General features: G+C 27.5%; 3 protein-coding genes across 8 annotated transcripts in view; 1 reads left to right on the forward strand and 2 right to left on the reverse strand.

The window, feature by feature from the left end:
- Nucleotides 1-329, reverse strand: part of LOC118442745 (uncharacterized) — a 14,170-nt gene extending 13,841 nt beyond the window's left edge. The window contains exon 1 of one of the 3 annotated variants that reach the window (XM_085663798.1): nucleotides 179-329. The gene's annotated coding sequence lies outside the window, so the exon portion shown is untranslated. Of the gene's footprint in view, nucleotides 156-178 lie in introns of those variants that run through there. The other 2 variants (XM_085663797.1, XM_085663796.1) reach the window with 2 other exon arrangements.
- Nucleotides 330-3,268: 2,939 nt separating this feature from the next.
- LOC118442750 (putative ATP-dependent RNA helicase DDX17) lies at nucleotides 3,269-8,797 on the reverse strand. 3 transcript variants are annotated; one of them, XM_085663799.1, is made up of 9 exons: nucleotides 8,600-8,797; nucleotides 7,791-8,144; nucleotides 7,364-7,710; nucleotides 7,057-7,303; nucleotides 6,773-6,945; nucleotides 6,617-6,676; nucleotides 4,243-4,485; nucleotides 3,831-3,995; nucleotides 3,269-3,705 (listed from the first exon to the last, which is right to left on the reverse strand). In XM_085663799.1, exons 1-9 carry the CDS (start codon nucleotides 8,614-8,616, stop codon nucleotides 3,668-3,670), a joined length of 1,644 nt encoding a protein of 547 aa, XP_085519925.1. In that variant the 5' UTR covers nucleotides 8,617-8,797; the 3' UTR covers nucleotides 3,269-3,667. The 3 variants fall into 3 exon arrangements, with proteins under 3 accessions (XP_085519925.1, XP_035724655.1, XP_035724654.1); XM_035868762.2 differs by having other exon boundaries at nucleotides 3,285-3,702; nucleotides 7,057-7,710; XM_035868761.2 differs by having other exon boundaries at nucleotides 3,306-3,705; nucleotides 7,057-7,710.
- Nucleotides 8,798-9,279: 482 nt separating this feature from the next.
- LOC118442748 (putative ATP-dependent RNA helicase DDX43) lies at nucleotides 9,280-12,769 on the forward strand. 2 transcript variants are annotated; one of them, XM_035868759.2, is made up of 11 exons: nucleotides 9,280-9,415; nucleotides 9,550-9,805; nucleotides 9,923-10,093; nucleotides 10,175-10,381; nucleotides 10,478-10,604; nucleotides 10,708-10,873; nucleotides 11,006-11,248; nucleotides 11,327-11,474; nucleotides 11,613-11,854; nucleotides 11,951-12,113; nucleotides 12,249-12,769. In XM_035868759.2, the coding sequence occupies exons 1-11, from the start codon at nucleotides 9,402-9,404 to the stop codon at nucleotides 12,390-12,392; spliced, it is 1,881 nt and encodes a 626-aa protein (XP_035724652.2). In that variant the 5' UTR covers nucleotides 9,280-9,401; the 3' UTR covers nucleotides 12,393-12,769. The 2 variants fall into 2 exon arrangements, with proteins under 2 accessions (XP_035724652.2, XP_085520106.1); XM_085663980.1 differs by having other exon boundaries at nucleotides 11,613-12,113.
- The last annotated feature ends 425 nt before the right edge of the window (nucleotides 12,770-13,194 follow it).

Genomic DNA, 13,194 nt, shown 5'->3' on the forward strand with positions numbered 1-13,194 from the left:
TGAAATAAGAAGAAGTAGAGGAGGAAGAAAAAAAAAATTCACAATTTGATGAAATCGTTCGTGTCACATTTGTTACACATTTGATATTAAAAAAAAAAAAAAAAGAGAGAGAGAGAGAGAAAGAAAGAAAGAGAGAAAGAAAGAGAGAAGAGAGAGAGAGAAATAGTCGAACTCTTACGTATCACCGTTCAGTCCAGATCGGACGACGACCGAAGACTGTCGTCCTGGCTCGATGCGTTCAACCAGACCGGAGCTGGCCTCGTATGATGACCCCCTTTATAAAATTTCAACGCTCTTCTCGACGATCGTTCCTTAGATACCTCGAGGAGAACACGCCATCGACCTGTTCCAACGCCCGATCGATTTCGATCAATATTCCAAATTCCTTGCGTTTAGATCTTCTTTCATTTCCTCTTTTCCATCTTTTTTTTATTTTCTCTTCTCTTTTTTTTTTATTTTTTTTTTTTGAATTAGATTAAATCAGACTTTTGATGCAAAAAGAAGACGCTCGAATTGAATCGTTTAAAAATGAAAAATAAAAAAAAAGAATAATATAAAAAAAAAAAAAAAAAAATGTAACTTCGACTTAAATTTCTCGATCATTTGATAACAAAATTTCCTTTTTTTTTTATACGAATATAATTGAAATTGGAAATGTTTTTATCTTTTATATATTTGTATTTTATAGGAATTATAATACTCTTGTCTTTTAAAGGAATAATTATATATTATTATTAATATTATTATTATTATTATTATTATTATTATTATTATTATTATTATTATTATTCAAATTAGGAAGAATTAAGCATGTATGTTAAGAAAAAAGAAAAAAAAAAAAAAAAAAAGAAAAGAGATATATTATAAAAATTATTTCCTATGGATATTAGTACGATAATGTGAAGATATAAATGAACATGTAATAAAAGTAATCTAATAGATTACGAGGTCTATAATGATAAATGATCCAACATAAGATAATTACGACGAATCAATCTCAGATTTTTATGGGATTAATCAAGTTCTCTCAGTGATTATACCCGATCATTTCTATAACAAACGAAACGGACCATCGATCGACCAGATGACCCAAAACCAGCCGGAATTACCTTGCCGCAGTCAACGTCCGTTATCAGAACGTAGCACATGCAATCAAATGTATAGACCACTTGGCCTTCTCTCTCTCTCTCTCTCTCTCTCTTTTTCTTTTTATTTCACGAAATAACACTATCTTCTCATTATTTTCTTTCTTCGAAATGAGCAAATTTTTATCGTGCTTTATTCGATCGACTTTCGATGAAACATTTTAATCAAATTATCATACGTTTTTTAAATGAAACATATCTCAGAAATAGAAAAAAATTTGGAAAAATGCATAATAGGTCAAAAGTTTCCTTAGATAATTATAAAAAAATCGATTATTCTTTTACCAGACTATTTAAGGTTAATTTTTTTTTTCTTTTTTTTTTTACTTAGATTTTAAAACTACATGTCTAACTGTAAGCTTAAAAAATTAGGGAAAAAATTTAATCGATTTTTTAATATCTTTTAAAAATCTTTGAGCCCACTCTGTATTGTAAACGAAAGAGGACAAGGAAAAAAAAAAAAAAAAAAGAAAAAAAAAGTAAAAATAAAAAAAAAAGGAGAAAGAAAATTATTTAGAAGATTGGATACTTTTGCAAGAGATTCCTAAGGTGGTCCCAAAGCCACGAACGAGGGCCCCACACCGTCACGATATGAGAAAAGGCCCACTGACCGAGATACTCCTTTCCATTCTTCTTCCTTCTCTTTCTTCGTGCGGATCTTCTAGCAATGGCCACGTATCATAGCCGGATCCTCTAGAATTTTCGTCCTAAATTTCTGTCCATACGATATACGATATACGATATATATATATATATATATATACACATGTGTATATATATGTACATTCTTATATTTCTTTATTTCCTAATTCGTTTGATTTATGGATACCTGTTATGTATGGATTTAGGTTAACTTCGTTAATATTTCAAATTGATCGTACAATATCAATTAATTTTCTCGTCTAATATTTTACAAGTTTTTCCATTAGAAAAAGAAAAAAAAATCATAGATTTTATAAATAAACATATACTTATAATAATAATAATAATATTATTATTATTATTTATTCTATTACTTACTCCTTTCTTCTAAAATATATTATAGTATTTCTGATTTTGGATTGACTTTTTAATTTTTTTTTTTCTTTGAATATAAAATACTTTTCACATAATTCTTTTTACCATCATTTATATTTATTCATTCCAACATGAGCATCGAATATTATATTTTTGAAATGAAAAAGTAACAATAATTATATTTATAAATATCTTTATAATTTGTGTTATATCCTCCATGAACATTTCCGTTATTCCTTCTTTTTTTCTTTTTTAAAATAAATAAAACGTCATTAGGGCGACATCTGTGATATAATTTGAAAATTCGTAAGGATTAATGCAAAATTTGCAAATTTAAAGAAGATTAAATTAATAGGATATTTCGATCGACGTATGGAAATAGAAAAGATTTATTATTAAATGAAAGATTTATTGATTAAATTATCAACTGTTGTTTAATTATCGAATTATATATATATATATAAAAAAAAAAAAAAAAGAAAGAGAGAATACATTGGGTTATTTTTTTACGTACATAATTTTAACAAATTTCTTTATTACATTCATATGTTAAATACTGTACATTAATTAATTAGTCCTTTAATTCTATTTTTATAGACATATTGCAAGAATTGCAAGGAAATACTTAACATTTATATGATCTATTATTATAATATATATATGTATATGTATATATATATATATTATGTGTGTGTGTATGTATATATATATTTGTATTATATATATATATATAAATACATATGAAGATAAAATTATTTGACCTTCAAATTATGTTTTACATTCACGATAATCACTTTTTAAATAAAATCATTATACTGATATTATCATGATTAATAAATTCGATGTTAGATCATTCTTATACTACAATCTGTCAGTTTTGTTTGTTTGTTTTTTTTTTCTTTTTCTTTTTTGTACAAATAAACTTAATCTACCAAAATTAATACGCATTGCAAATATGAAAGCATAAATTAAATAAATTCTATATAAATTTTTTTTTGAACAATTTATGTTATTCTGTCTAATAATTTTATACTTTCCACTGAAGAAAACTAATTAATTAATTAATTTGATCAATACTACTATAATTATAGCAGGCATACGTTGAATATTATTGCATTAGTTTTTGTTTTTTTTTGTTTTGTTTTTTTTTTGTTTTTTTTCCTTTATTATATATATATTTTTTGTTCTTTTTTTTTTATTTTTTTTTTTTAATTTTTGTCTTTGTAACAAAACATTTTTGTTACAGAATCTTGAAAATATTGTGCACATATGTATTTGTATATAAATAGATGGTAAATAAAAATGGATGAAAGAGATTCACGTGAATTAATAATATTCAATTGTATACTCTATTATAAAGTACACGCTATATGCATGATAAGAATATTGTTAAATAGAGATTTTACAGTACATATGTATAACACACACATTACTTTCATCTTATAACAGATGTAAGAATTTACATGCGTTATATATCATTGTCTTGTAATCTAATTACTAGAAGATCATCTTTCGCTACTCCAATAACTTTTTCCAATAACTTCTGAAAAAAAAAATAAAGTCTCGAATTTCAAAGAGTTCCTTTGAATATTGAAATTCATTTGAAAAACTATAGTTTTATAATATTAATATTCTACATAGAAATTTAATCATTTTGATTTCACTTACCCGTACGATTATTCACTGGACTACGACTACGGGAATAACTACGACTATAACTTCGACGATTCGTTCGTCCATTACGTTCTCTACTATGACTTCGACTTCGACTTCTTGTATAACTTCGTTCTTTACCATTACGACCTGTTCGAGTTCGCCATCGATTTCTTCCACCTGTTTATATATATTTATATATATATATAAAATATATTTATTATATTGCACATATTCAAAATCTTACTATACATTGGAATAAAACAATTGGACTTTTTTTTAAGAGCAATTGAATGAATGGAAAGGAAGAAAAACTAAAAGTGACATAAGAAATTATATATCATAAGGAATAATAAATGCAATACATGATCTATTAATCATTATGAATAGTATATAAATAGTAAATAATTATTAATATGATAACAACCTCTATGCCTTCCATAAGCTGCAGATTTTCCTTCTGCAAGTTCTAAAAGTTTTGGATTTATAACTTGATTTGCTTCTTTTAATACTTGAATTAAATCATTAGCCTTGTTAGAATTATTAGGTGTGAAGAATGTATAAGCAGTCCCAGTTTTTTGTCGTCGACCTGTACGTCCAATTCGATGAACATAATCTTCTGAACAAGAAGGGTAGTCAAAGTTGATAACAAACTTGACGTCTTCAACGTCTGAAATGAAGGAATTACGTCAGCTAATAGTTTCTCCTATTAAATAAAATTTTTTAAAACACACATCTCTGTTATGTAGAAAGCAGTGTAACGACAAATGAAATACACTGCATCAGATATAGATTTTATACTTCGAAATATAAATTGTAGAATAAATGAAAAGTTAATACACTCTCCAAAAAAGATATATATATATATATATGACTTTAGTTTCATTGTATACTGTAATTTTAGTTGATTCTTCTTTTCAAATATGTAATAACTAGTTAAGAAACCATAGATCATTCTTAATGCTTAAAAAGAATGGAAATGTAATAAAGTAAATAATGTATGACGAAAAAAAAAAATAATAAAAGTGTAGTAATTCCTAAAACAAATATAAATTATATATAAATATATATATATATATATATATATATATATATATATATATAATTTATTTATTTTTATTTTATACTTTTTTGTAGAGAGCTGAATTTATACTGATTCTTTAGAGAGCGTTTAGAGAGCATTTATAAAATATAAAAATTTTAAACAAAGAAATAATTCTTATATATTAAAAATGACTTCAGTCACTTTCTAAAAATATCGAAGTACAAAAAATGAAAAAATAATGAATTGTATAATTAATGAAAATTAGATATATATCTGATGTGTACGCTTCAGAGACGACGATATCAATCTAAAAGGATAGAGAAAAAGAGATCGATATTAGAAAATGGACCAAAGTCACGGATACTTAGAGAATTTGATTTGAAGATTATAGTTAGTAATATAAAATATGAGAATGATGAGAGAATAGAGAAATATAGTTATCACATGGATTAGAAGGAATAGAAGGAAGTGTAAAATAGTTTAGATGGATATAAATATTATATGTATACGTATACATATATGTATGTATGTGTGTATGCATCTATGTGTTCGTGAGAGTGTGTTGTTTGTAAATATATAGATATATATAGAGATATATATATATATGTATATACGTACATACGTATTTATATGTAACGTATATATCGTGTGTATATCGATTAACTTGATTTGACTATCATACTATAAAATTAGGCAGTGGGCGAGTGTCGCTAGCAACGTACGGGCAGGGCCTGGCTGTTTGCGCTCGCTCCAGCTACAGCCTCCGCCGCTCTGTTGCTACAGGGCACATTGAGGCTCTGGCATCTGCTATTCATGCCACCGCCTCATCGGACCGTTGTTGGGTCTGATTAGCTCGAGCAGCCAACGCAGGGGACACTATTCTGGCAACAACGACCTGGTCAGCCCAGATGGCGTACAGCGCAGCGTAGGACTGAGATATCCAGTATGTAGGTAGTAAAGTAGATCCCGATTTGGCCCGGACTGGCCCTTCACGTAATTGACGGATAGAGGCACGCGCCGCAGCCAGCGCAGACAATGCAAACTAGTGCACCACCGAACAAAGAGGCGGCGGGCACCCCCAATATGCTTTGCATTACCCGGCGTGGGCCTGCGCGCAATGTGCCTCTGCAATGCAAACAAACATCCAGCCGCGTTAGCTACATATATATCTTTGGCTCTCTTCCTCCTATTCAATATAGTTCTAAAATATTTCTATGCTTTCTATATAGTTTTCGAATCCTAACATTTATAATTAAATTATATATATATAACTTTAGTATATCAACGTACAACTATATATATATATATGTACATTTAGGCAGCAAATTTTTATATATTATCTTTTTTACTAAATCCTATTCGTATGATCAATTTTTTTTTTTCTCTAAATTTTTGTTTTAGCTTCATAAGAGGAATTACTGATAAAGCGCGCGACAAATTATTTTCAAAATATATCTAAATAAGCATTTATCAACAATTTATAAATAATCAATTTCAATAGATATCATTTTCTTTTTCTTTTTTGCTAATAATAAAATTCTAAAATAATACTCTTTTTTACTATCCTACTAAATTGTATAACTAGAAGAGTGCATTGCACAAATACCCTTCTAGTAGAAAATTTGGATAAATTTGATTTACTCCGTTATTTACTGCCTTAATTATAGATCCCCTTGTATAACAAAGAAATAATTGATATTATACCATACTGTTATCTTATACTGTAATAGGAATAAAGAAGGTGTTATTAACTTACCAAGACCACGTGCAGCTACATCTGTTGCAACAAGAATAGGTGCTTTGCCTGATCTAAAATCTATAATAAAATACTCATTAGTAATAATATAATCTAAACAATAACATGCGTATATATGAAATTAAAGTAAATCCATTTATATACTTATATTTATACCTTGTAATACCCAATCTCTTTCTTGCTGCGTCTTATCTCCGTGGATACAAACAGCTGGCCAACCATCGCGTTTCATTTTTCTTGTAATTTCGTCAACTCGACGTTTCGTTTCAATAAATACTATAGTTTTATTCTCATTTTCTGCCATTATCTCCTTTAAAAGAGTACTTAATCTGTAACATCATATAACGAATACACGTTACAATTAAATAAAAACAAGAAGGGAAAAAAAAAGAAAAAGAAAGAGAGAGAAAGAAAATCAAATAAATCATTATGACACTTACTTATTCTCTTTTTCATAATCCTGGCACACGTCGATTATCTGTAAAATATTATGATTTGCTGCAAGCTGTAAAGATCCGACATTTATTTGGGCATAATCTTTAAGAAAGTCTTCGGCCAAATTCTTCACTTCTTTCGGCCAAGTAGCTGACCACATTAATGTTTGCCTATCCGGTCTTATTTGTTCTATAATTTTTCTAATTTGTGGCTCAAATCCCATATCCAACATTCTATCTGCTTCGTCTAATACTAAATATGTACATCTTTTCAAATTTGTTCTTCCTGATTCCAAAAAGTCTAGCAATCTACCTGGTGTAGCTATAACTATTTCGACACCTCCATCTAAATCTCTAGCCTGAGCCCCTTTAGGAGCACCGCCGTACAAACAAGTATTTCTTATACCCGATGAATGACCAAAGTCATCGGCGACCTGTTGTATTTGTTGAGCAAGTTCTCTTGTAGGAGCTAATACCAATGCTATTGGGCCATCCTTTCGGCTTAATTTCGGTTGGCTATTAATATGAACAATAGCAGGAAGTATATATGACAATGTTTTACCAGATCCCGTAGATGCAATTCCAACCATGTCTCGTCCACTTAATGCTATTGGCCATCCTTGGGCCTGAATTGACGTAGGTTCACTAAAACCTTGCCTTCTGCAGATAAATAAAAAATATCATTATATTATGTATTACATACATTCAATACAATAACATTGTTATTATTTTCAACTTACTTGATTTCTTTAAGTACATAATCAGGAAAACCTGTTTCTTCAAATGTAAAAACAGGATTTGGTATATTTTTTCCTTTCAAAGTTATTTCTTTTTCACTTCTATATTGTTCTACCATACGTGGATCACGATTCTGTACAACGTCAGTCGGTATATAAAAATCTTTTTTAAAAGGCTCTAATCTACTAAGATCCCATCTAGGTTTTCTCAAATTAGCTCCGGGTTGACCTCGGTTGTTACGACCACTGATACCTCTATCACGACCAGCACCTCCACCCCAACTTCTTCTATCTCTAGGTGATCGACTACGAGATCTTGTTCTTGATCTGCGTCTCCTGTCTCTGTCACGACTACGACTAAAATTTAAAAAGTTTTTATTATTTTAATTAAAGATTACAAAAAATTTCGTTATCATAAAAATATTTCTATTAATATATATACTATTTGATTTGGATAAAATTTGTTTTTGAAATAAACGAAAATCTCCTCGTTAATATTTTCCTCATAAGATAGATTTATTATAATATTTAATTGTTATATATTAATCAATTCATATATTTAAAATTTTAATTCCAGCTGGAAATGAGAGGTTAGAAAAGTATAACTCAGGGCTAAAGTAATACAATAAAAATACAATAAATTACATCTTTTCGAAAGATCGTAGATATAAAAATGATTCGTATTGTAAAAAAAATTAAATCCTTCGTTACACGATTAAAAATAATTCATTCTATTCTAGTGATTGTAAAGTACTCTTAACTAAGCTTTAACTTGTTTAAATTTAATTAATAATAATTTAATTCATATATACCTTCTATAGCGTCCCATGTTGAATTCTCTATAAAAAAAATCTTTTTCTTATAATAATACGTATATGAGTGCTTGATTAGGAACTCTAGAGAAATTTAACGTATACAAAACACGTTTCAGAATGAAACTGACGAAACACAGCAAAATGACGCAAAAGGAAACGAAAGCTGCAGCCATTACGGGCGGTAGCCGACCGCTATCCTTTATTCTTTTGTGGCGAATTCTCATTGGATTATTTTTAATGTTAAACTTTAACCATAGAAATAGAAATTCTTAGTAGAGTGACTATAATATTCTATTGATTAAAAATAACTAGGCAAAAAGTACTAGTGCCAATTGAAAGTAACAATCTTACAATTTTATAGATGGCAATAGTTATATCCTATTATAATTTCCTATTTCCGGTTTAGGAAGAGTATATAAAAAGGGAATTCACCAAAAATTCGTTCATTTCAAAAGGACTTCCGTAAGTAATATTTCAAATATCTGTTAGTAGTAGTAGATTCTTTTACAGTTAATTTCAAGTTTAAATAAACATATAAGGTATAATATATATTTAAGCAAATATATTAAGCAAATATATTAAGCAAATATATTATTTGTTTGCATGTGATAATTATATGTTACTTTATTTCATTTAATATTATTATAAACGTTTGTTATTTTTGTTTTTCTTTTTAGAAAAGCGTCTAAACATTCAGAATTAATTTTTTACTTTTGAAATTTTATACATCGCAACGTGATTTTAATTGAAAGGAAAAGTTCCATATTTTATTAACGTGTAATATAATATAATATTTACAATGGCAGAATTACAGTAAGGATATTTTATATTCTTATATATATATGTAAATTTATATATTTCTTATATTTTTTTTCTTTGTTTATTTATATGATAAATCAAAATTATTGCATTGAGTTTAGTGTAATTGTTTTTTATTTGTATTTAAGAATGAATGAAGGATGGAATAGTGATCAAGAATTTGAATATCCATTTGATGAACAAGAAACTGTACAAGTAACCAGAAAGAAAAATTATAGTACAAAGACTAGATTTAATAATTTTAGAAGTTCCAAAAATGGTTCACAACAAGCAAAATCAAATGATCTAATTATAAATATAGATTCAAAGAAAGTAGGTAAACTTATAGGCAAGGGTGGTTGCAATATAAAAGAATTGCAAGAGAAAAGTAAAACAAGGATTTATGTAAGTGTAACACTGATATTAAAAGAGATTCAATGAAGGGGAATATTTGAATATTTAAAAGAGATTATGAAATTAAATATATAATTAAATATATTTTTTACAATTTTTTACATGTAGATAAATCAATCTACTACATGTGGTGTTAGTACAGTTACTTTAATCGGATCTCCGGCAGCACAAAGTAAAGCTAAAGAATTAATTGATGAATTATTAAAAGATACTCCGCAACCTGTGAAAACTGAGCAAAAAAAGGGGACGAAATTCAATTTGAATCGAATTAACAAAAGTGTAAATTTTATTTCAAGATTTTAAATTATAAATATATTCGTAAACGGAACGAATAATAATTTAAATTAATATTTTAAACAGCATGATGAACCATTTACTTATCCACCTATATATAAGAACTTTTATCAAGAGGATCCTGTTATTACTCATATGCCTGCTGAACGTGTAGCAGAAATAAGAGCACAAAATAATAATATTGAAGTTCAACATGTGTTTGACGATGAAGAAAGTAATGTTGACATATGTTGCATTCCTAATCCTATTGAAACATTTGAACAAGCTTTCCATGTAAGTACAATACATTACAACAAACTTTCTATGCAAGTATAAAATTGAAAAGTTATGGTATGAAAAAAAGAAATATATATATATATACAATTATAGAATTATCCGCAAGTTCTTGAAGAAATAAAAAAACAAGGCTTTACAAATCCAAGTCCTATACAGCGTCAAGGATGGCCAATTCTACTTAGCGGCAAAGATATGATTGGTATAGCACAGACTGGAACAGGTTTGTACTATATATTTATATTGTTTTATTGTAATTATAAGCATTTAATTATTATATAATTTTTATTGTTTAATATTTTTATTGTTGTTATTATTATTATTAGGCAAAACATTAGCATTTCTTTTGCCTGCATTAATTCACATTGATGGTCAAAGGACTCCTTTTAATGAAAGAGTTGGTCCTAATGTTCTGATTTTGGCACCAACTAGAGAATTAGCATTACAAATAGAAAAAGAAGTAGGAAAATATTCGTATCGTAATATTAAAGCGTAAGTAATTATATGTAAATAAGTTTTTTTAATTTCCATATTTAATTATATATATATATATATATATATATATATATATATATATATATACATTTGATTAACAACTGCTTAAAAATGCTGACATTATTTTAGTGTTTGTCTGTACGGTGGCGGTAATCGACAAGATCAAATAGATATAGTAACAGAAGGTGTACAAATAGTCATAGCTACACCGGGAAGATTAAATGATCTTGTATTAGCACGAGCTATAGATGTAAGATCTGTTACATATCTTGTACTAGATGAAGCAGACCGTATGCTGGATATGGGGTTCGAACCTCAAATAAGGAAAAGTTTATTTGATGTGAGATCCGATAGACAAACTATAATGACAAGGTATTTAATATACATATTCGTATCGTACATATATATATATATATATATAAAATTATATTTTTTTAATTTTTAAAATAGTGCTACATGGCCACCAGGTGTTAGACGCTTAGCTCGATCATATATGAAAGATCCAATTCAAGTATTTGTTGGATCATTAAATTTATCAGCTGTACATACAGTAAAACAACATATTCATGTAATCGACGAGGAAGATAAATTTGCTGTGGTAAGTTATTGTATAATCAATGTTTTTTCTTCTAAATTAATTATTTTATATATTGATCTCATTATACTTAATAAATAATATAATTGATTTTACGGGAGAATATTAATCTATATATATATATATTTTTTTTTACATCAGTTTTATGAATTTATTCGCAATATGGATCCCGAAGACAAGATTATTGCTTTTTTTTCTAAAAAAGCAAGAGTAGACGATGTATCGAGCGACCTATCTCTCTCGTATGTTAAAAATGAAAGTATTCATGGTGGAAGAGATCAAGAAGATAGAGAACAAGCCATAGAAGATTTAAAAAATGGCTCGGTACGAATTCTTCTTGCAACAGACGTTGTTAGCCGAGGTATTGACATCGAGGATATAACGTATGTTTTATTATTTATTCTTCCACTTTTTCTAACATATTTTTCTAAGATTTCTTTTATATATATATATATATATATGCGTGTGTGTGTTTATAGGCATGTCTTCAATTATGATTTTCCACGTGATATAGAAGAATATGTCCATCGAGTTGGACGTACAGGTCGCGCTGGTAAAACCGGCGAAAGTATAACGTTAATGACCAAAAATGACTGGTCACATTCCAAACAACTTATCAGTATTTTAGAAGAGGCTAATCAAGTAAGTAATAATAGTAATATTAAAATTTATAAAATTATTCTAGTTCTAAATATAGTTCTGTGCATTTAAAGTTTTTTTTTTTTTAAATCCTCCTGTATTATAAAAAGTTTAATAATGTACTAAAATCTTTATTAGATGGTGCCAGATGAGTTATATAGTATGGCCGAAAGATACGATGCCTGGAAAATGAAACGGGCGCAAGAACGAGCAAATCGTTCAAATGGGCAAGGCTATAAGTCTGGCTACAGTAGACAAAATAAGTGGGGTGGAAAATGGTAAATTTTACCATTAATCAACAGAGTCTACACATAGTTATTCTTTTCTTTTTTTTGTCATTTTAATTTTATTTCTTTTTTCCACCTTTTTTCCATCCCATGTAAAATCTTGTACAAATTAATCAGTTCTTTAAGTAATGCATTTCACTTAAATTGTAGAATTTGTGCAATGTTTTCATTTAGTTAATTACTTGTACATATCATTTAGTTAATTGCTTGTACATATCATTTAGTTAATTGTTTGTACATATCAACACATGAATTGGGGGGTGGGGGGAAAGAGAAAATAATCTATTTAAACTAACTATATTTTTATACATATAGTTGTAATTTTTTTATATAAACATATTTTCTAAAAATAAATGTAATTTAATTTTTCTATATATCCTATATAAAACAAATCCTTTGACAAAGTAAAAATTTACCAATATAAACCCTACGTATATTATTAGTTGTATGTGATGTATTGCATATATTGAATTATGGTATAAATAAACTTGTTGTCAAAGTTAATTATTATAAAGATTTAAATATTATTAATAACTTGATAAACCTCTTTTAAAATACTGATAAGTTTATTTGAGAGTAACGGTACACATTTTTAGAAAAATCAAGTATCATTTACTATAACATAATACTCAATTTGATCGATGGAAAATAAATAAACGAATCCTAACATTAATAATTAAATCAAATATACAAAAATTTAGTATATCAACGTACAACTATATATATATACATATGTACATTTAGGCTGCAAATTTTTATATATTATCTTTTTTACTAAATACTATTTGTATGATCAA

This window comes from Vespa mandarinia, chromosome 24, assembly GCF_050613455.1.
Source record: "Vespa mandarinia isolate Hongniang chromosome 24, ASM5061345v1, whole genome shotgun sequence".
NCBI classification, from domain to species: domain Eukaryota; kingdom Metazoa; phylum Arthropoda; class Insecta; order Hymenoptera; family Vespidae; genus Vespa; species Vespa mandarinia.

Bases quoted from the DNA above. Each gene is read 5' to 3' on its own strand.
- LOC118442750 (XM_035868761.2), bottom strand. The intron at 6,677-6,772 runs GTATAAATATAA...ATTTTATTATAG, and splicing joins AAGAGATTGGGTATTACAAG to ATTTTAGATCAGGCAAAGCA. The intron at 4,486-6,616 runs GTAAGTTAATAA...CCTTCATTTCAG, and splicing joins TGTAGCTGCACGTGGTCTTG to ACGTTGAAGACGTCAAGTTT.
- LOC118442748 (XM_085663980.1), top strand. The intron at 9,806-9,922 runs GTAAGTGTAACA...TTTTACATGTAG, and splicing joins AAAGTAAAACAAGGATTTAT to ATAAATCAATCTACTACATG. The intron at 11,249-11,326 runs GTATTTAATATA...TTTTTAAAATAG, and splicing joins AGACAAACTATAATGACAAG to TGCTACATGGCCACCAGGTG.